The sequence below is a fragment of the Hypomesus transpacificus genome, chromosome 26 (genome assembly GCF_021917145.1).
Source record: "Hypomesus transpacificus isolate Combined female chromosome 26, fHypTra1, whole genome shotgun sequence".
Classification (NCBI taxonomy): Eukaryota; Metazoa; Chordata; class Actinopteri; order Osmeriformes; family Osmeridae; genus Hypomesus; species Hypomesus transpacificus.
In genome coordinates this window covers 1,415,750-1,439,948 of record NC_061085.1, presented here as the reverse complement: position 1 = coordinate 1,439,948, position 24,199 = coordinate 1,415,750, and the positions used below count along the sequence as shown (strand labels likewise).

The following is a 24,199-nucleotide window of genomic DNA, read 5'->3' as shown; positions in this document are numbered from 1 at the left end:
AATTACCTGTACACCTTATTGTAATTATTTTAGATGTTTCTGAAAGATTGATTGAGAGCAGGACAGAAGAGTCCTCCCTGAGGAGTGGCCCCAGTGGATCCCCAGGTAAATTGTCAATCTTATATTGTATGTTGTACTCTTCTGCTAACTTTTCCATCGATATTGTCCACAAGTTTATATTGAATATGTTTAATGCTGTAGAAAATGAATTTTAATCTTTTGTATCTGTGAAATTGGATAGTGGATCATTACACCTTGTGGAAAATACTTTAAACACCTATTAATGTTTTTAATATATATATATTTAGATTCCCACAGAAAAGATTCAGACAGCGAGAGAGAGGAGCCTCCAACAACGAGTGGCGGCCCAAGTGGACCTCCAGGTATACTCACTCTTTCACACATACTGGACACTTTAATTCCACTTCAGTTTTGCCCAATCTGATACAGTGGCCTGATAATTCATAAACAGGTATGAGTCATACCACTCACCTCAACTTGAGTAGAGTTGGATGAATGGCCTCAAATCTATAACGTTTTTAAGAAGATTATAGTGTTCAGATAATCCATTAGATGTAACATGGGATAGTACACTCCAATGTATGAGTTTTCTTGATTATTAATCTCTGCTGTAATTTAATAATTGAATATGCCTTTTTTTCCATTTTTAAACAGACATTTCCAAATCAAGAACTGATAGTCCAATCCAGCCACGTCTGAAACTCTATCCGAGGACACTCCAGGGCGACAGGCGCAGACACTTTCAGGCATCGTGGTACTCTATCCACACATGGCTTGAATATTCACTGTCACAAGACTCAGCATACTGTTATGCATGCAGGCATTTTGGCCTCCCACACACAGAGTCAGTGTTTACGTCAGCCTTGGGTTTTAAAAACTGGAAAAAGGCAACATTCAGAGATGGAGGGTTTTGTGGACATGCAAAGGGAGAGGGTCACACAAATGCAATGATTGCTTGGAAAGAATATGAGAGAGCAGATAAAGCTGATGCCTTGTTAATGAGTACTTTAAGTAAAGAACATCATAAGCAGATAGAGGAAAATCGTGCCTACATAAAAAGTTTAGCAGAAGTCCTACTGTTAACTGCAACCCAGAATATTTCACAGAGGGGACACAAGGAGACAGTAGATGCAGACAACAGGGAAAACTTCTTGGCTATATTGGACATGATTGCTAAACATGACCCAGTTGTTAAAAAGAAAATGACAGGGCCTCGCAATGCAAAATACACGAGCCACCAAATTCAAAATGAAATTTTGGATACATTAGCTGAAATGGTACGCGCTTTCATAATAAACGAAGTCAAGGAGAGTGAAGTCTTTTCCCTTATGGCAGATGAAACTAAAGACCTTAAAAAAAAGGAGCAGATCTCTTTAGTGTTAAGATATTATTATGCAGGAGCCGTAAAAGAGAGCTTTTTGCACTTTGAATCTGCAGACCGCCTAGATGCTGCAGGCCTGACGCATAAAATAATACAGGTACTTGAGAGATGTGGCTTGGAATACAAAAGTAACCTGATCGGGCAATCATATGATGGGGTTTCTGTCATGAGTGGGAAGCACTCAGGCGTTCAGGCTCGTATTAAAGAGGTGGCAAAACAGGCCTTTTATGTACATTGTAATGCCCATTGTCTTAATCTTGTTCTTGTGGACACAGTTAAGGCAGTACCACAAGCTAAATGTTTTTTCGCATTGTTGCAGAGACTCTATGTATTTGTGTCTGGCTCGTACATTCACAACAAGTGGCTGAACATACAGAAAGAAATGTATCCTGGAGCACCCAGAGAACTTCAGCGATTGAGTGAAACAAGGTGGGCTTGCCGGCATATAGCTTGCCACACTGTTCTTGATAGACTACCTGCCATCATGCGTCTCCTTGTAGAAGTGGCTTCAGAAAACAGTGGCGATAGAAGCATTGATGCACGAGGCCTGCTCGCTCAATTTGACCTGCAGTTCATTGGACTTTTGGTGATATGCAATAAGGTTTTTGGTGATGCAAGGTGTCTCTCTGACATGCTACAGTCTCCCTCTCTTGATTTGTGTTCAGCTGTGGATCTAGTTCAAGCCCTTGTGCAAAATGTTCAAGCTTACAGGGATGAATCCTACTTTGAAGGACTGGAGAGAAATCTTAAATACTGCTGAAAAATGTGATGTAGAGGTGGAACCTACTTCAAAAAGAAAGACAAAACAGAGCCGGTGGCTAGATGGACATGCTGTCATGTCCTCAACGGGTGAGCGTTCAGAGCAGAGTATGGACACTTTCCGTACCAGCATATTTTACCCTGTGCTGGATAACATGCTCAGTGAGCTAAACAGACGATTTGCTAAACCAAATTGTGAAATAATGTTGGGAATCCAAGCCTTTAATCCGTCAAGTAATACATTTTGCCAAGAGCAAGCTCTATTTGCATTTGCTTCTATTTATGAATGTAACACAGATGACCTCAAACACGAGTTACACCAAATGAAAATAATCCTAGAGAGAAAAGTCAAATCTGGCATACAGAAGCCCTCTAGCCTAGTAGAACTCACTAAATTCGTTGAACCCTTTAAAGAGGTATTCCATGAGCTCTTCAGGTTATGCAAAATTGCTATTGCCATACCAGTCAGTACTGCCTCCTGTGAACGCAGCTTTTCCACACTCAAGTTAATAAAGACACACTTGAGATCCACTATGGATGATGATCGACTGAGCAGTCTGGGTATTTTAAGTGTGGAGTCCAGACGAGCAAAGTCCCTGGACTTGGATGAATTTGTTAATCGATTTGCTGCTAATCACAATAACCGCAGAATACGTCTGAAATGAGTGTGTAAACAATGATATGATGAAGTGATGATGTAAATAGTTTCAATAATGTTCAAGTTCAAGTCTTTTATTTGTCAGGTGCACAGAGCAACACAAGGTTAGACTGGGCACTGAAATTCTTAAGACAAGACAACGCAAGCACTTGGCATAACATAACATATAAGTACACAGAACAAATTTACATCTATGCTGAGCTTAGATAAGTGAACTTCCTAAATATACAGATAGCAATAAATAAACGACTATACTAACCCTAACACTAAAACTTCCTAAATTACAGATAACAATAAATAGTACGCTATACTAACCCTAATACACAAAAAAAAAAAAAAAAAAAAAAAAAACCTGTTACAACCCTATAAACTAATCTAACCTAAATGGAGTACAGTGCAGTAGTGCAAATTTACAGATCAGTGACTTGTCAATGACCAAACAGGAGCCTGGTGGCGAGGTACAGTAGTGCAACGTTACTGAAAGAGCAACCAGTAGCTGAAAGTGACAGTGTATAAGTGACTAGTGTGCAGTAAAAATGTCCATATCAGTGTCCATTGAGAAGCCTGATGACCCTTGGGTAGAAACTGGGTAGAACTGGGTAGAAACTGGGTAGAACTGGGTAGAAACAATAATGCAGTTAGAAGTTCTGCATTGGAAGATTCCATGTAAATAATCCCCAAGGGCTTCGAGGCAATTGTTTTTTTAAGAGGCACTATTTTTTATAACACAAAGGAAAGTATCAAAGTGTTCAATGCCTCTGTTATATACAGGAGGCTAATCTTTAGATCTTTAAGGACAGTCATTGAAGTGTTCAGTTTTCATGAGATGTCACTGTTTGGATTCTCTGTCTGATATGTGTAAATGTGGCTCAAACTTGAATCATTCTTGCAGACTCCGCCTAATACCCATTGTGAATATGATGTTTGTTATTATGTGTTTGATAGATGTTTATGGATCGAATTGAAGAAAAATTGACACTGCTTATTTAAACAGGCTGTTAATGCTTGTCATATTTACATTTGTTGTAATTCAGCAAATTGTATTCAGGATGTTATTTTATTTATTTTCATATTTCTATACATTAGCTCAGTATTTTATACTTTTTGTTATTTAAAGATAAATCCATATTGTGATCAGACTTGATTAAAAAAACATTGCACTTCTAATTTTGCATCCTTGTTTTGTATTCCTGATGTTACACTGAGAGAATTGACTTGGCTTGTCGCCATAAACTGAGGACATCTCTACTATAAAATAGAGTACCTTACTGTCATTGCATATCTCTACAACCATTGTTCGACTCAGTCGTACAATACAAAAAAAAACACAAATAGCAATCGGTAAATCAACACAGTTTAAAACCAAGTATGAATACAGAATAAGTGTATTCTTTTTTTTCACCTGAATTCCGAATAATGTTGAGATGTTTCCTATATGTGTCTTAAATAGCTCTGCATTGCCTGGTGAGACACATGCTTGCCACCCAAAAATTATCACTGGCCCCATCCTGGCCACCCCAATGGAAATTCCCTGGCTCCGCCACTGAGCTTCATGTCTATCTCTCATCCATTCCTGCCAGAATTGATAGGCGTGTGCATCATCTCAGGCTCAGGTTTCCCACTGAAAGTAGGCGTAAGTCCTTTAAAAAAAGTGCACTGTAAAAAGTAGAAAAAAAACAGGAACAATCTGGCAGCTGGGACGCTAGAAAAAAAAACGTTAAATTACAGTAGATTGATTAACATTAATTAGCCGTAAAACAATTGTATTTTTTCAATACCAAATTTACAATTTATATATCTGTAATCTTACATTGCGTGCTCTTCTTTGCCGGTAAATATTACTTTTATTAATTACACTTCAATGTAAAAAAACACAATTCTCATTTTTTACATGTAATAGTAGCCTGAATAAACCAGATATTTAGAAACAAACGAATTGTAATTGTAAAGAAATATCTAAGTTGTGTGCATTCACATTATTATAAACTGTTCTTTGCCGGTAAATATAACTTTTATTACAGTTTTTCTCCATTGATTTGGCTCATTTCACGAAACAGAAATTACATTCTCAAAACAACACGTGCAAGCCTCCAAACCGCTGGGCACTTGTTCACAACAGTTTGGAAGTTTTCATTCCTTTAATCAAATTGAAATTGTATTAGCACATCCTTGTAAATGACAAGTGCTTACAGTTTGCACACATTTAAAATTATTTAGCACATCTTTGAAATGGTTAGGTACAATTACCTTCAATTAGGCCAATTACCAATTGAAAATATCTTGCTGGTCTAAACTGACTGTTGCTTCTTAGTCAAGTGGTTGTTCTCTGCAAAACATATTGGCATAATTTCCTTGTGTACATCATCACCTGCACAATAGTTCACTCCACTGTCAAAATCTTTCAGGCACATAATACCATGAATAACATCATGTCAGCGCGACATCGTAGCAAAAAACGACATTGTAGCAAACAAAACACAAACTCAAGTTTGGCCCCCCATTTGATATCGCCACGATGCCTTCCCTCAGTGGTGCACCTGGATGCAACTCCTGCCTCCTGCTCAGACAGAAAGTAGTGGAACTTGAAGGCAGACAGGCGAACCTCTAACAGATCAAGCTGGATGAGCAGTTCATTGACTCCATTGTCACTGTGGGTCCCCTTCACACACACCCACACCACTGCTCCCTGGCCACTGGTGGGGACCAAGCCCACCCCGCCAGTAAACTCCACTCTTCACCAGCCCGAGCCATGGAGAACGACTTCTCCCGCTTGACGTGACAACCTCCACCCTGGTCATTGGCAGCTCTATGATTAGAGACATCTACATCCCCCCTTCACCAAGCGGTCCCTGCAAGGTTCACTGCTTCCCCGGAGCGAGGGTCCTTGACATTCAACGTAGACTCCCAAGCATCCTCGCCGGCTACACCAAGGTCAGCACCATAATTGTACGTGTGGGCACAAACGACACCAGAGCAAGACAGACAGAAGTCCTGAAGGCAGACTTCACAGCCCTCCTCATTACCCTCATGGACACAGGAAGACGGATCGTCATTTCTGGGCCTCTCCCTACCTACCGGAGAGGCGCTGAGAGATGGTCCAGACTTTTTTACCTCCACACCTGGCTGCGAGCGACTTGCGCTTCATTAGACATTACCTTTGTTAACAACTTTGACCTGTTCTGGGAGAGGCCCAGCCTGCTGAAGCATGATGGACTCCACCCAAACCGTATCGGAGCCAGTCTGCTGTCGGACAACATGAGGACCACCCTAAGGCATTGAAATCCTGCAGGAAACATCACAGACTCATGCGCCCCAGGTAGATACAGGCTGCCTCATATAATATTATGGCATGCGCCTATAATCCTATTCCAGTTTTAATCTCTACCCAACGCATAGTTAAAACAAAGGCCATAGATACAATAGTAACAATAAAAGCTCAGCAAATATTCTATCTATACCCTGGCATATTCCTCCTTCCTGCGAGCCACTATATCCAGAAAATATTTCAATGGCAATACTAAATATTAGGTCACTATCAGGCTAAACATTTTTCATTAACGATCTTATATGTGAACGTAAATTAGACTGCATGTTTTTAACAGAAACCTGGCTAAACAAAATGGGTCTGCAACTCTTATTGAAGCATTCCCTCCCAATTATAGCTTTTTCCAGTCCATTAGAACTGGTAAAAAAGGGGACGGGACTGCCACCATAACCACGGATGCCCTGTGCTGCAGGAGTATCTCTTTCGATGATTTTGCCTCATTTGAAGATCATGCCATTGTTCTAAAGTGCCAGCCTCCTGTTCTGACAGTAACTGTGTATAGGCCACCCAAGCAATGTCACACTTTTCTTACAGACTTTTCAGAACTACTCTCCATTGTCCACACAAACTACGATAAGATTATTATCACTGGTGATTTTAACATACATGTGGATAATGGGAGCGACTCAAGAGCCAGGGATTTTGTGAATCTCTTAAATTCCCTGGACTTTACACAACACATCACTGAACCCACTCACAACCGTGGCCACACCCTTGATCTAGTAATTACAAAGGGTCTTACAACTGTTATATCATCTATCTGTGACCTTGCTCTTTCTGACCACTTTAGTATTTTCTTTACAGCACTGGTACCTATAGTTAAAAATAGTGCTGAATGTTTTATTAAGAAACGTTATCTTAACTCGGAGAAGGACCAAGCTACAGGTCCACCTTGATATCTTTAAGGATCAACTTTCAGTCTTTAATAAAGTAATAAGAAATGCTAGGAAGGATAATTTTTCTAATTTGATATCTACAAATTCTAACAATTCCAGGGTACTTTTTTCAACTATAGACAGCCTAATAAATCCTGCACCCAAAGAAGATGATAGTCTCTTTTCCACCTCCAAATGTGAGGAATTTGCAGCATTCTTCAGAGATTGTTACGGTGTAGTACAGAGTGGACCCAAACGCAGCACAGATACAATCAGGTGTTTTATTGGGTGTAGTCCGGAGTTATGGTCTTGGTGGATAAATCAGCAGGTCAGCAGGCAGACAGGGACAGGGTTCTTGGATGACGATCCTGGGCACAAAGAAGACAGGTTAACAAAAGGCAAGTGTATCAAGCAATGCTTGAGGGTCAAAAGCGCATACTACCACAGTAGCTGTGACAACGATCTGATGAGGAGTGGTAGGAAAGCCGGGTTGAAGTATGCAGGATGATGAGGTAATGGGCGCCAGGTGTGTAGGGTCTAGGCAGGATGATACAGGAGAACCAGCAGGGGGTGTAAAAGGGACAGGGACCAAGCCGTGGCCGTAACAGAGATAAGATCATGAACATTAGGAAAAATGTTGCTCAAGAAATTCCAGATGTCTTGTTCTCTGATCCCCTTCCACCATGCTGTAACAGTATGAGCTTTTTTGCACTGGCTGATATAGAAATGCTGAACAAGGTAGTGTCACAACTGAAGCCATCTACATGCCCTCTTGATCCCATACCAAATTTTTTAAGACCATCTTTGACTCTGTGTCTAAGGACACTCTAGCCATTATTAACTGTTCCCTGCTTACAGGTACTTTCCCATCTGAACTTAAAACGGCCCTGGTGAGACCCTTCCTGAATAAAATAAATGTACTCTCTTCAGTTCTAAACAATTTTAGACCAATTTCCAACCTTCCCTTTTTAAGCAAAATCCTGGAAAAAGTTGTCATTTAAATGATTTCCTAGATGTTAACTGTGCATTGACACTTTCTAATCTGGCTTTCGTTCCAATCATAGCACAGAAACGGCATTAGTCAAGGTTGTAAATGATCTCAGGATTAATGCTGATTCCAAAAAACTATCTGTCCTGGCCCTTTTGGATCTGAGCGCAGCCTTTGATGCTGTTGATCACGATATCCTTATGGATAGACTTGAAAATTGGGTTGGCCCCGCTGGCCCAGTCCTTAACTGGTTTAGGACCTATCTAACTGACCGAGAATACTTTGTCGCCCTCGGAGACCACAGCTCAAAAAACATTTGTATGACCTGTGGGGTCCCTCAAGGATCCATATTAGGGCCCTTACTTTTCAGTATTTACATGCTACCCCTTGGTAGTGTAATTAGGAGGCACAACATCGACTATCATAGCTATGCAGATGACACCCAGCTTAATATTTCTGTAACACCCAATAGCTAAAGCTCTATTGATTGTTTGGTAAATTGTATTTCTGATTCAGTGAAAAAAACTAAAGAGAGAAACGATCTGCACACTTAAAAACACAAGCACTTAGCACCAAGCCAGAAACCTAGGCGTCATATTTGAGTCAGATCTCAATTTTGACACCCATATAAAAAATATAATTAAAACATATTTTTATCACTTAAGAAACATTGCCAAGGTGCAACCGTTTCTCGCTCAGGCTGACACTGGAAGAGTGATGCACGCATTTATAACGAGCAGGCTAGACTACTGTAACTTGCTTTTGTCTGGCGCGACATTCAAGGAAATCCAGATCAGAAACAGGTTGTTTTTGGATTAGAAACTAGACAATTACTGTTGCAATGGCAGGATTATTCCGATCACTTAAAAAACACATTAGGCATTCTGATACTTAAAGGAACAAAAGAAGAATAGTTAGATGGATGCATAAATTGGGTATACTGAAGAGCAAGATTAGCAAAATGTAAACATGCATTTGGTGAAATTCGATTGATGGGTTGCGGTGGTAAATTAAGCATGAACTTGTCTCTATTTACGTTAGCTTGCTAGATTTAAGGGTACTGCACCTATTGTAATCATAAGTATTATTATTATTTGTATTAATGCTGCCCTAAACTACTTGTGTAACTCAAAAGGTCCTTTGGTGAGAATTGCTAGAACTTATTATGGAGCCTGAAAGTTTGAAATTGGCATTAGGCTAGGCCTACTAAAACATGTGGACAATAACGACAATATGTTCTAATCTAGCTAATATGATATTTGCTATTTGTATATAAGGTGCATTGGAGTTGGCCAAACTAAAACAACAAACCAAGATGGATCGACAAAAGATTGAACACCTAGAGGACTGCGTTAGCTAAATACCTGGAGGAGGCCAACAGGGAGCTGAAAAACAACAAGGACTTTCTGCTAATCATATGGTTTCTTACCTTAAAGTTGGCCAACTATATTCTATATTATGTCTGGATTTTTTTTTTTTTTACAAATTGTACCTGCAGAGAATATGTTGGAACCCTCTGTTTGAGTAAGAAGTTAACGTGTATGTTTTATGTTTTAATTATGTTGTAATAACACTTAATGATATCTTTATGACAAGTGAAAATGTTACCACTGTACTTGGGGTCAAGGAACATGTTAATGACCTGTTATAAAAGCATTTGACAGTGTTATAGCACTAAATGGCATCTTTATGACAATTACAAATTGTAACACTGTTGAGGTCAAAGAAAATGTTTATGACATAGAAGCATTTGACAGTGTAACAACACTTATTGATATCTTTATGACAAGTGAAAATGTTACCACTGTACTTGAGGTCAAGCAAAATATGCATGACACTGTTATACAAGCATTTGACAGTGTACTAACACTTAATGATATCGTTATGACAAGTGAAAATGTTACCACTGTACTTGAGGTCAAGGAAAATATTCATGACACAATTAAAATGGTCTCATGATAGCCATTGTCAAAACCAACCACATATGACAGTAGTATTTAATGCTAACACATAAAGCTAAATACACTGCTCTGAAAATGTATGGAACACATAATCACCACAATATTACACTGTCATTTAAACTTCAGGGATATCAATCAGTCCAGTTAGGAAGCATAAGCAATTATGAATCAATATCACCTGTTTTGGTGCAAATGAAAGTGACAACAGGTGCACTGGAGTTAATGTCAAGTTGCCATGAGAAAGAAATTGACAGGTGATTTTGTCTCAGTTAATGTCAAGTTGTCATGACAAAGACATTGCCAGGTTATTTTGTCTCAGTTAATGTCAAGTTGCCATGACAAAGACATTACTAGGTGATGTTGTCTCAGCTAATGTCAAGTTGTCATAACAAAGACATCACAAACAATGTCAACCTTGCATGTGAATAAGAGTGTCATGTCACTCTTATTCACATCCCTTCAAATAAAGTGTTACCAGAATAGAGTTCAAAATTCTCCTACTAGTCTATAAATCACTCCATAATCATGCACCTGAATATATTACAAACATGCTCTCAAGGTACACACCCAGTAGATCCCTGAGGTCCTCCAGTACTGAACTTCTAACAGTTCCAAAAGCCAGGACAAAGAGACATGGGGAAGCAGCTTTTAGTTACTATGCTCCCAGCCTTTGGAACACTCTGCCAGAATACCTTAGAATGGCTGAACTTTTAAACATACACTTAAGACATACCTCTTTGATCTTGCTTATCATTCACTGTAAAATGAATTTATTTAACATGTATGGAACATGTATTTATTTATTTGTGTTTTTAACCCCCCCTCCCCCTTTTTTATCCTTTTTACTCTGAGGCGCATTGTGTTACCTCTGTGTATGAAATGCGCTGTACAAATACATTTTGATTGATTGATTGAATATTGATCTCTTGGATCATCTGCTTACAGTCATTGTCAGGTGCAACTAGAACTTTACTAAACAAGGGGACACATCCGATCACCAATCACACAATACGTTTAGTTAGCTGACAGGAGCTATCCAGGAGTATAAAAGCTTCCATCAAATATATAGAGCTTGTCCCAGGCCAGCTCGGGGTAACATCCCCATGTGTGCTGCCATTTCAGAGAATGGTGTAGTCACCCACATTCCCAGTCTTGGCCCATACAATACCCAGACGCTCCTGGGGGGTGTTCCATCAACGTCGCTAACGCAAGTCGCGCTAACACGAATAAGTCTCACTTGGGTAAACGTCAACTTAGACTTAAGCCTCAAGCCGTTCCACTAACGTTCCGTTCCACTAACAAGCAACGCTAATTCAAGCTAGACCTCAATAAGCTTAGACTCTGCAGCCTAGATCAGGCGATAGTCGAAAAGAGGAGTTATGTCGCAAAAAGCAAAGCGTAAAGCAGCAGAGAGGTGTTGTTTCAGCAGCGTAAATAGTTTTTTAGAGTTTTTTGGGAGTTGTCCCCAAAAAGAGCAATGTTGCCGCAATTACCATGGCAAGGGAGACAACTTGTCAAACCATTACGACCGTTAACATGCGTAAATTGTAGACCTACCAAATCGACTTAACATATATATATATATATATATATATATATATGCATTTAGGCCTACTGATAATTAGCGTAATTTGATGAGCTGTCTGAAACCGTTCTGACAGTAGGCTAGCCTATGGCCAATATTCTCAACAGGAGATTGAAAATAATATTAGCCCAAAAGAGAACGTGGCAGCAATTGAAAATTGTAGGATAAAATTCAAAACACTGAAGAAAGCCATGGTTAATTGCACTTGATGTGGGCTAATAATGTTTTAAATTAGGCTACTTCAAAATAACTTTGCCACACGCATTTATTAACTGATAGGCTAAATGATGAGATTTAAGATAAAAGGGAAAGATAACCATGACTAAAATAGGGATTCACTGAAATGACTAGTATTGCACAGATCCAGCATTGACTTTTTAGATCAAAAGGTGACCCAAACTGCACACTTTGTTTGGAAGAACAGTAATTTAAAATTGCTTAGCATGACTATCATTATTATATAATGAGTATTTCCAATTAACATAGTCTGCCTCCACAGATCCAGAGGGGGCTTGGACAGTGACAGACTCACTTTGGGAAAGCATGCCCTACTGGGAACATTAGGGGAGACTGTTGGGCACAGCATCTAATTGTCTTTTTAGGAAAGGGCAACATTTGGGACACTGTCATGTAGGGGCAGCATAAAGGGCACTTCATAACAGCACCCTTTTCCATTGGAAGTAAGGGCATGGGAACAGTCCAATTTAGGCCATTATAAGGGCACCTTATAGGGTACTGCATCACATTTTCTATACTATAAAGGAACTCATTAAGACATGTTTTAACACTTACAGAGGGCAAAATGTCATTTATTGCGTGGGGCATCCTGGGCACTCAAGCATATTTCACAATGTGAATGGCAGACAGTAGGGCACTTGGTCTAATGTTTGCCACTCGAAGGCATTTTAGAAACACTTTCAACCATGGGGGCACCAGGCAGTCACCCCCTGAGTCTTCCACTGGGCCTGGATACACCCATGGGGACAGTATATTGCACCTATAATTTTGGGGAAGCCAGAGGAGAGGTAATATAGAGGCTTGTCAACGTATAGGCTGCTTTAAACAATGAAAACACTTTATCCAATTGAATAAAGAGTCTCCTTGATTCTTTGTGTTTCAAGATTACCTGAAAAACAGATGATAATATTCAGGTACTGCTTGGAGCAGAGTATACCCTTCATATTTCCTGGCATAGTTCAAGAACGTCCCACATGCAAAGACATAGACAGATGCAGACAGACTGAACAGTGTCAAGGCTTGGCTACAGTGGGTCATTTGCTTCCTTGTGTGTGATTCCTGCAGACTACATAGTCTAGGCATACCTACATAAACTGCAGTCTACTACCCTCCTTTCTACTATTATAGTCTACTCTCCTTTCTATTACTTTCTACAAAGGATGGTAGGCTGCTCTTATGTGTTCATTGCCATCCTTAAGAGTTGCTAAAGTGTTATTTTATATATATATTATTTATGTTTTATATTTTTAAGAATGACAATTCTTAATTCTAATCTATCTAGATGAACTATGCTGGGCATGCTGAACCTATACTTCTTCCACAGATACTGGTCAGGGAAGCATTACTGTCTGAAGACCCTTGGGGCTGGTGGGATAAACACTCTTTGTATAATCTGAGCACCTTCATCCACCACAGGCTTGTCAAAGAATGGATACGCCATAATTGATTGTAACTTGTCTTGAGGCTCTGCTTAGTTTCTAAGGGCTTATTTTATGTCAATTAACCAATGGCTTTTGAAAACAGCTAAAGTGACATTATTTCTTAACATTTTAAATTAATATATTTTTTGGAGATGAAGTAGGCCTAAACACGTGAATCATTCATGTCTGCACAAGTCAGAATTTACGTTTCCGAACACGGACTAAAGTGCTTTGCGTGTAGGAATTTACTCGACGGAACTGTCTTTTGAGATTCTGTTTCCGCCTGTTTGAAATTATTTGCAACACATTTTAGTTTAGCTTGACTTCTAGCCTGACACGGATCAGGCTAGTTTCGAACCTTGATTACGTAGTTAGAACTAGAATAATCCACCTTCATGGAACGGAACTCTCGCTAAAGTTAGTGAGACTTGGCGAAATAAGTCTCGCTTTCCCTTAATCAACGTTGATGGAACACCCCCCTGGTGTTCTTGGACCGCCTGCACGCCGATCTTATCCCTCTACATGAGATGGGTTTGGTAGGGCCTCACTTTCTTACATGTGTCTTTGTGTGGGACAATGTAAGCTTCCACCGTGGCCCACTCATCAGGGTTCACTGCCCATCGAGGGAACCTGATGGTGCTCTAATCACCTTACTCCCTATTCCTCAATCCTATCGAGGAGTCTAAACCACGAAACAAGCTATTTATTTTGATTGAATTTATTTATTTTTATACTGTTTTTTATTTATTAAGTTAATTATTAATTAAAGTAATAAATAGTTTGTATTTCAGTTTTTCTCCATTGCTTTGGTTCAATTCTTGAAATAGAAACTAAATTTTTAAAGCTCCACGTGCATTTAGCAAAATAGCCTATATGGTTCTGCACAAATACATAGATCACGTTCAAAAGGTCATATCTCACCCAAAACAGTTAATTCACATCAAAACCAAATCAATTTCTCATATAAATAGTCAGTGCCCCCAAAATGAAAAGTTCCTTCTCGATTGCTTTGGCTCATCTCTTTAGAAAAAAGAGGACATTCTCAAACCTTTAAATACATTTGCCAAAATAACGTAGATGGTTCACCATGGAACACCACCAAACCACCATGGAACACCTGCAAAGGGTCATCTCTCTGTATCAGTCAAAACTAAATCATTTTCTCATACAAATAGTCAGTGCCCTCAAAATGAAGTCCCTTTGGCATTGTGTAAACACTGCAGGTCAAAATGTTTAGATGTTTTGTCAGTATGGCAGTGGACCTTAGAAATATCCCTCATGTGCACTGTGCTACAGTTAATGAGCGAAGCAGGTTCAGGCAAGGCACTCGGGCAACGCGCGTCATACCACCCATCGCCGTGCCCTCAGGCCATAGGCGTAGCTCGATAGGCGGCGCTATAAAGTCGCTCCATGCACGCACACGCATTGTCGAACCTGCCGTCTGCGTTGCTGCCATTGCTTTGCAGTCCGCGGTTTGATCGTCTGTTTGGTCGTTGTCTTCGCGTTGTCTCCCTTTCGTCATGTCCTCCTCGTATCTGGACGATGCGGGTGTTTCTGGGGATCTGGTGGACTGTCTCGATCAGCCCCCTGAGAAGTCTCCTTCGGAGGATCTCTGCGCGGATGGCGAGGACTCAGGGATCCGAGTCAGGCGTAGTTCGCGTTTGGCAGGGAAAACAGCTAACATGAAGAACTGGCCAGTGTACAAGATCCTGGACGCCCTGTACGTCAAGGGAATAACACCACCCCTTGGATGCAGCCACAAGGATCTGTTCGTGTTCTTCCTGGAACACGGCTCGGCTGCTCCATCCGCACACCTGGGTGCTCCCCCGGGAAAAGCGTTGGCGAAAGGGAAGCGGGGCCCCGTCCTACTGCCGTGCTGCCTACGAAGAGGGCTTGCATCCAGGAGCCAAGCCCGTCCACAAATGCCCCCATGATCCTGTGCTGGCCGCCCTCTCGGACATTCAGATTTCCCTCGGCGACATGAGTTCCCGCATCGCCGTCCTGGAAGCCGGGGCGTCAAGGGATCCCGTTCCGACCTTCTCCAGGTTCGTGGGTGCTCCTGCGGCCTCCGACCGAGACGTGGTGCCACGGAGGAGCCTGGCCTCGGCTGTACCGGCTGCGGCCTCCGGTGTACCGTTCTTGTCCCCCGCGGCTGGCGTGTCCGTACAACTGAGGAGCCAAATCCTTGCAGGTATGGATGTCAACTTAGTCCAGATATTGCTTGTTGCGACCGACCTTCTGGACCGGCGTGTGGTCGACTGCAGGGAAGTGTCCGTGTTCCTTAAGGACAGCGACCCCAGAATGTCCAAGAATTTGACTTTGGCCGAATTTTGCGTGGCATTCGGGGTGTACCGTGACACGTTATGCGAGGCGTACCCCAAGCATCGCGTCGAAATGGATGATTACCTTGCTCTTATTTGTGATCTGGCCCTGCGCTACGGTGGTAGTTTGTCCTAATAGTACCACAAATGTTTGTCTGCTAAGGCAGCCTTGCACCTCCAGAATTGGAATCAGCGGCTGGACTGGTCAGTGAGAGACCTAGATTTGGTGAGCCGTGTGTTTACCGGGCACATGCCGCTCTCTTGCTCCGTGTGCGGATCTCTGGCTAACACAGTAAACCTGTGTCCCAAAACCGCATATGCGCCCGTTACTACACCTGCAGGCCGTGTCTAGAGGTGGTCGGAGGAAGGTACCTGCATGCTTGCAGTTTCTGCGGGGACGCTCATCCCCGAGCTGTGTGCCCTCGTCGGGCCCGCCCGGCCCTGAAGAGCAAGTGAATAAATTGGTGTCAACCCCTATTAACATTAAGAGACTCAGAATTGCTCTGGACAAGCATCCAGATCGGTGTTTTGTAACATACCTTTTGGATGGTCTGACTCATGGGTTTCGTGCTGGTCTATCTGAGCTGCCAACTGTCAAATATGAATGTAACAACCTGCAGAGCGCACTTCGTGAGCCGGGGGTCATGGACACACTCCTTCAAAAAGAGACAACTAAAGGTTTCATGATCGGGCCTTTCGACGAATCACCTTTCTCCTCGTTCAGGGTTAGCCCCATAGGCGTAGCCACGCGCAAATATTCAGGCAAGAAACGCCTGATAGTGGACCTGTTGGCTCCGCGTGGCTGCGCGGTGGCAAGTATCAACAGCCATATACCGCGTGGGCCTTTTTCTCTTTATTATGCCAGTGTGGATAACGCAATCCATATGATTAAAATCGCAGGCGCGGGCGCTTGGCTGGGCAAAGCGGACGTGACCGATGCGTTTAAGGTCATGCCACTCCACCCCTCTCAATGGTATTTGTTCGTTGTGCGCTGGTGCAGGAAGCTGTACTTTTCTGTTTGGTTAACCTTCGGCTGCCGCAGCAGCCCGCGCGTCTTCCACACAGTCGGAAGCGCTGTGCTGGATCCTGTTAAATGTGCTCAAATTGCCTTTTGTCCTGCACCTTCTGGAAGATTTTTTTGTGGTGGATTTTCCTTGTTCGCGTCTGGCCCGTTGCATTTCCGTGTTGCGAGTTGCGAGACTTTCAACTCACTGGGCGTCCCGTTATTTGACGGAAAAACCGTAGGCCTAACCTCGCTCGAGTTCCTTGGCATTCAGCTGGACAGCGTACAAATGAAAGCCTCGTTGCCCGCGGAGAAACTCGAGCGCATCCGCTCCGTAATGGGGGCCGCCTGCAGTGCATTGTCCATGAGTAAACGCGAATTGCTGTCTCTGCTAGGGCATCTAACCTTCGCAATGCGTATCATCCCTCAAGGGCGCGCTTTTGTTTCTAGGCTCCTCGACCTATGCACAACCGTAGAAAACCTGCAGGACACCCTGGCGCTCGACGTCGGGTGCAGGTCGGATTTATCCTTTTGGGCTCTCCTGTGCACCAAATGGAATGGCATTTCGTTTTTCTATAACGATGAAGTAGAAACGTCCGCCGCCCTGGAGTTCTACACCGACGCCGCCCCGTCCGTCGGGTTTGGGGGTTACCACGGTCGTGAGTGGTTCTGTGCTGCATGGCCCGAGGAGATCCTGTCTCTTCCGCCGGAGCACCATTCAAGCGCGCTTCAAGAAATATACCCAATCGTTATATCCTGTCTTTTGTGGGGGCATTTATGGTGCAGGAAAAAGATCACCGTGTTCTGCACCAACGAAGCAGGGGTCTGTATTATAAATAAGGGGAGGTCTTCGGTGCCATTCATTAACCGACTGGTCAGACGCCTCACCTGGACAAGCGTCCCCATGTACATCCATTCCGCCAATGTAAAACCATTTGTCATGTGTAAGAATAAATGGTGAAATCAATCACGTGAGTGTCTTGACTGAAATGAGCAAAGCAGGTTCAGGCAAGGCACTCGGGCAACACGCGTCATACCACCCATCGCCGTGCCCTCAGGCCATAGGCGTAGCTCGATAGGCGGCGCTATAAAGTCGCTCCATGCACGCACACGCATTGTCGAACCTGCCGTCTGCGTTGCTGCCACCCACCACCGTCCCCTTCTCCCCCGTGTTTTCTGTCTGTGCTCCCCGTGGGGGATTTAACTCGTTGCTCCCTGCCTCATGTCTTGCATGCAGTAAAGGCGGGGAGCGCTTCCCCATATACATCCATTCCGCCAATGTAAAACCATTTGTCATGTGTAAGAATAAATGGTGAAATCAATCACGTGAGTGTCTTGACTGAACTGTAGTAGATGTTTCCTTTCCAGAATACAATGTGTCTCAATCTACATGAACCATTTGCAAAGATGTGCTAAATTATTTTAAATGTGTGCAAACTGTAGGCAATTGCACTTGTCATTTACAAAGATGTGCTAATACAATTTCAGTTTGATTAAAGGAATGAGAAATTCCAATCTGTTGCGAACAAGTGCCCTGGGGTTTGGAGGTTTGCACGTGTTGTTTTGAGAATGTCATTTCTGTTACGTGAAATGAACCAAAGCAATGGAGAAAAACTGTAATGGAGCTACTCTTGCCTTGCCAAATGCTACATAGATCTTTCCTTCTGCATTTGACATTCTGAGATAGCTGACTGTTCCTTAGCCTAACTCGCTGGCATCAGAGAAGTGGTGAATCTGGTTATGCACTGACTCACCAAAATAATTTGGCTTAAAGCAGCGTGGAACTTCAAAGTCTGTGAGTTGTGCGAGACGGCCCATCCATTTGGTCCACTGGTAAGAAAGTGAGCCGGGAACAGTCATGTCCCACCCAAGATCCTGTCGGCAGGAGTCTTGCAAGTCCTGCAACAGCAGTTTAGCTGGCAAGGTAAGTGGAGACAGAAAGCATAATGGATCATATATTTACATTTACATTTATGCATTTAGCAGACACTTTTATCCAAAGCGACTTCCAAGAGAGAGCTTAACAAAAGAGCATAGGTCATTGATCATAACAACGAGGTAGTCCCAAACATTGCAAGCAGTCAAAACATGAAGCATATATTATGAAAAACTATGGTTCCACCATTGGGGGGCCAGGCAGGAGAAGAGCTTGTGTTGGGATTGGGCGGTCTTGAGCGGTGGGACCACCAGGCGGTTGTCTGAAGAAGACCGTAGGTGACGGGTGGGGGTGTAAGGCTGCAGGAGAGACTTAATGTAGTCGGGTGCAGTCCCGTTCACTGCTCGGAAGGTCAGTGCCAGGGTCTTGAATCTGATACGGGCATTGATGGGTAGCCAGTGGAGAGAGATGAGGAGCGGGGTAACATGGGAGCGTCTGGGTAAATTGTAGATCAGGCGGACCGCTGCGTTCTGAATCCTCTGAAGAGGGCGGGTTGCACATGCTGGGAGGCCAGCGAGCAGTGAGTTGCAGTAGTCCAACTTGAAAAGGACCAGTGCTTGGACTAACAGCTGGGTGGAGTGCTCAGACAGGTATCTCCTGATCTTCCGGATGTTGTAGAAGGTGAATCTACACGACCGGGAGACTGCAGAGCTTACCATTGATAAGATGCACCTCCTGGTAAGTGCACGCTTACTGATGGTGATGTTGAACTTGAAGGACTCACTTTGGACACACTATTGAAGTCCTAAGGCTCGTTCCATAGGAAATTGATCTTTGCTCAAGTCCAAATCTTTTATCTCTTTAGCTCTGTCTTCTTATGGAACAGCACCAAGGACAGCTCTGCTGTTGCTTATCCACTTTGACAAATGGAAGCTTGCTGTATGACAGACTTCAGTGAGGTTCGATATTAGTTCCATTGCTTCTAGTTCTGTGAGCATCGATATCAAACAATCATCCACATCCGCTCCGTGATTGTGTTTGTTACCTTCAGGATGGAAGTTGCTTGCATTGTCCCGTGCAGTCTTTCTGAGAGCAAAGTTGGCTATGCTCGGTGAAGACACTGCACCAAACAAATGAACAGTCATGCGATATCCCACTGGAGCATAATCCACATTTCCTTGTGGCCACCATAAGAAGCGCAGGAAGTCTGTCACTTTCAGTCACCTTGACTTGGTGGAACATGGCCTGTATGTCCGCCATCAGCGCTCCTGGTTCTTCTCGGAAACGTGTCAGCACTCCAATCAGCATGTTGTCTTGGAGTAGTTTAGAGTTAAGGGATGTCCCCTGGAAGGTTGCACCACAAACGCCACTCTAATGGTCTTTTTTGGGTGGTACACCCCATGATGAGGGCTATACCAAACTTTTTCATCAGTCCTATTCAGTTTTGCAGAGGGAACCACTTCAGCGTAGCCCTTGTCAATGACATCACTGAGGAATTGTATACTTTGATGGTTCGGTTCTTTTTGGAACTTCCTTTTCCTTTCTGCAACAACGTGGTTGTTGGGCATTGTGATATTATCTGCTTTGAAAGGTAAGTTAATGCAGTAGTGACCCTCTTTCACTTTTACAGATTCGTTGACTATGTTGAGGAACTTCCTGTCATTCAATGAAAGTTCACTTTTTTCTTTATAGGCTTTGTCATTGAAGTCTGTGTTGTAGTGGCTCACCAGCGGCCTCATGTATAAACGTTGTGTACGCAAAAAGCTTGCGTACGCTGGTTTTCACGCACACTTTGTGATGTATAAAGATTTACTTGACGTGAGAATGTGCGGGCCGTCACGGAAACTTTTGAGCAGACGTGAGAATGTACGGACCGTCCGCAAAGTCTTGTCTGGCTCTGTAACATGGCGAATTCTAACTGAAAAGTGCCGAAACTCACCAAACATTACAAAATAAAGTTTCCACTACTATCTTTATGACGTTGACTATTCAATAAACATAAATATAAAAGTTTGATCATTAATGTGGATGATCACATCAAAATGCCAAAACCCAAAACGGGAAATGCTATATAGCCTTCTGTTTAATCCGCCATCACTTAATAACTTCTGTTAAACTTGAGGCTGTCAAACGAACGACAAAATCACTCAGGAAATGCATGTCACGCTAACCCTATAGCTGCCATGCTGTTACGATGCGCCACCACTCGTTTCTTCATTTAAAGTTTTATATCGGACCATTTCTTCTTAATTTCTGCCATGGTTCAGTTCTCTGAACCCACAGCATTGATGGCCCTAATAATAACGATAATTTTATTTGTAATGCACTTTACATGTAGCTAAATCTCAAAGTGCTACAGGTTAAAAACAAGAAAGGGCGCAAATAGTGACATTTTTCCACTCCGCCGACTTTCTTTTGTCGCTAATACCTGATGACAGGCCGCCAAATAGGGCACATTTTCTCGCCTCCACCTCTGTTGTCAGAACCTCGATCTCACATTCACCGTATTTCTTCAAATAAACGCAGCGGCGTTTAACGTTCATTTTTGGTGCAACGTTTCTTCGAGGGCGGCGTTCATTCGAAGAAATACGGTAATTCAATTCAAGAAATTACCTCAGGAGCGCATTTATAGTCCATCTGCATATTAATTTATGGGAGGAGGCAAGGCGGGGTCAGTGGCTCGTTCACGTGCGGTCAATTTCACGTTGTGATTTATAAAGGAAAGGTGCGCAGGACCTGGCGTACGACCGGTTTTATACATGTGAATATTTCTGTGCGTAGGTACTTTTCGAGTTTTTGCCGTACGCCATCTTCTGGTATGAAAGCTGCGCAATCCTTTATACATGAGGCCCCAGAAGTTCTTGCAGGTCGACCAAGGAGATCCTGTTTGCAGTCTCTGTGGGCATTTCCACACCTTTGCTGCTACCTCCCAATGGACTGTCGATTACCCATTTGCTGCTGTTTGAGAAGCATAGATGTAATTTCATTTTGTCTGTTTAAGACAGCAATGAGACTATTGGAAGGTACACTGAGCTAAGCGCGCTTCCTTTTCTTCCAAAGCATGCCTTCCCTTCAAAGCAGCGGCCTTAGCTGAAACCGCTGCCTTCTCAGCATATGCCACCAGATGAGCTGATTCTGAGCTTGCATGTGAATCTTTGTGAACCCTGACTTACTAAAGAGATGCTGTCTTTAGGACCAATTTCATCTCCTAATTGTGGTTGAACAGGACAGGATTAAATCCACTCGTCAGCCTGACGTCAGAACTCATTGATGTTTATCAACTTTGGCTCATATCACTGTTCTGTGTCTGCAGCGCACTCTTTTGACACTAACTGTTGGTATCGTTTATGCAAGTCTTTAAATTCCTCAATTTCAGTGTTTTTCTGAACACTCTCCTTTACTTTCTCCAAATTGACTGGATCAGACATAAATCCAGTTGTTTGGTTCATTTTACGAGTCAAAGCAGCACGCTTATTCTTTGTAGCAAGTTTAGCTTCTTTCCTTCCTCAAACAATTCTTCCATCTTTCCTTCCTCAACAGGTGCCACGTTAGTGACATTGCCATCCATATTGATTGAGCAATTTTGTTCCATGTGGCAAACTCAAGATTTTTTTTCTTCAAAATTATAACTCAATACTTATCACAATTAAGTCTTATAAGTACACAGAGCAAGATTGCTTTACAAGTTCTTTGTTTCTCATACTGTTTCCTTTGGATTCGCTCAGATTCACTTCGACCTTCAAACAATTCAAAATGGCCCTTGCCTTTCACAGACTTCAATATCTGTTCTTCCTTTGTTCAAAGTATCCAATAATCCTATGGTCCAAGTACATCCATTCCAGGAATTGTTTTGACCAATTGTAATAGCCTTTTCCTGTTCCTTTTGCTATTACTGGTGGTGGAGCTGGATATAAAGATCGACGCGTGCAGTTGTACCAATGAGGACCATTTATTGTTGTTGATGTATATAGAAATATTATAAGAACTTGAGCTAAATAAACAAACAATTAAACTAAAGCAGTCTCATATACGGTAGCAAACGGCTTGTCACGCCCCACACGGCACACCACCACACGGTCAAAAGACTGTTTCCCTCTTTGGCCACACCCACTGCTGTGGCTTCCTGTCTTATAAGCCTTTCCCATTGGGAACCGCCTTCAGGCTCCCAACCGTCCTTTAGGTGGGCGTAGACAAACCTGTAGATACTCAGTCATCCACACACACTACTATTCACAGAAAGAAACATGAAACAACCCAAAGGCCCAACAATCCAATTTGGCTCCTACAATTACATTTACATTTAGTCATTTAGCAGACGCTCTTATCCAGAGCGACAATTATCATCATATGATCATTTTTACTTCCGTTCACACAACGTTCTACATGGCTCTGGTCATAAACGTATTATTACTTGAAGAATATGCATTTAAATCAGGTAATTTCTATTCAATCAAGTATTTTTTTAAAGCATAAGCATTTTAATGAAAAAATACATACAGAAATACATTTATTCATGGAATTTTCTTCAAACACTTCTTCATGAGCCCTATTATGAAATTATTCAAAACAACCTTCAGGAAACATTTTGAAATGTTTCTTTAATTTAGCAACATTCAAGTCCAAAAATCTAATTTGGTTAGGTGAATAATTGGTACATTACATTTTATAGGAAGACCCAAGGAAAAAGTCCAAAAATCACGTACTGTATCACACTGCTAAATGGAACTATGGCATGTTTAATTCTCTGCCACCCCACAGCTAGCTTTGTGTTTTCCAGATTGTGTTTGTATTGAGAGGAGAAAAGTACAAATTATACTTACACACACACAAAAGGTGTAATTAATGATTATGAAGACCCACTTCAAGTACAGTAACATGTTACTATAAGTGTTCATTTATCATAACTTTTTTGTTGTTGCTTTGTGCACCGCAACGAGTATGGAGAATTAGGATTTCTTCGTCAATAGGAACTCTTGTTTTTGTTCGTATTCCTTATTATTTTCCTCTAAAACAACTCAACATCGCCCAAACCCCTTGATAACCTTTTCTATCATTTGGCACACCGAAACGACAGATCATATACAGTATAAACTGGGCAAAATTTGCCCCTTGCTGGTGCTACAGGCCACATCCGACTTTTCCCACTTGTAAATGGCTGGCCCATGAATTCAAATTGTCTGCAAATTTGGGGAGAAATTCGCCATTGATACTTGCAGCTATATATACATTTTAGAATTGTATTGAGGCTGTTATTATGCCCCAGATTTTCACAAAAAAAGCTTAATGTTTAAACAAGAAGAAAAAGAGACTTAACAAAAAAGAAATACCACTTTCTATGTACTGTGCCATGTTTGCATTTTTCTATAGTAATTTGAAATAAATCCACATCAAAATGTTATCACAGCCTACAGGACCAAGAAGACAATAATTGAAATGAAAGTTGACAGCAAAAATCAAGCAATATGGTGGATCTTCTCATCTCTCAAAATGTACATTAAATGTCAATACACACACACAAGTGCATTGACATTAGGTTTTGGGGGGATTTGTGGGTTAGTATTGCGTTCAAGGTGAGCTTGTGCTAATCTTGCTTGGCTGAGCTCAGGACTGTGTGTGGGGGATTCTCCTCCACAGTCCACCACAGAGGCAGTTCTTGATCCAGCGTTGCTCCCACTGCTTCATAGCATTTGTCTTGTTAGGTGAGCGGAGCATGGTCACACACCCACACCTGATAGGAAAAAAGAAAGACACTGCTGCTTGTAAACTGCACTTTGTATTAGGAGTTTCC

General features: G+C 42.2%; 2 protein-coding genes across 4 annotated transcripts in view; one reads left to right on the top strand and one right to left on the bottom strand.

The window, feature by feature from the left end:
* Positions 1-318: 318 nt before the first annotated feature.
* Positions 319-2,868, top strand: LOC124487416 (zinc finger MYM-type protein 1-like). Its single transcript, XM_047049746.1, has 2 exons — positions 319-383; positions 676-2,868. The coding sequence occupies exon 2, from the start codon at positions 969-971 to the stop codon at positions 2,160-2,162; it is 1,194 nt and encodes a 397-aa protein (XP_046905702.1). The 5' UTR covers positions 319-383; positions 676-968; the 3' UTR covers positions 2,163-2,868.
* A 19,476-nt stretch (positions 2,869-22,344) lies between these two features.
* med16 (mediator complex subunit 16) overlaps positions 22,345-24,199 on the bottom strand; it is a 102,308-nt gene continuing 100,453 nt past the window's right edge. For all 3 annotated transcript variants that reach the window (XM_047049371.1, XM_047049373.1, XM_047049372.1), the window contains one exon: positions 22,345-24,139. In XM_047049371.1, coding sequence (XP_046905327.1) covers positions 24,013-24,139 — 127 coding nt within the window. In that variant the 3' untranslated portion in view covers positions 22,345-24,012. The remainder of the gene's footprint in view (positions 24,140-24,199) is intronic.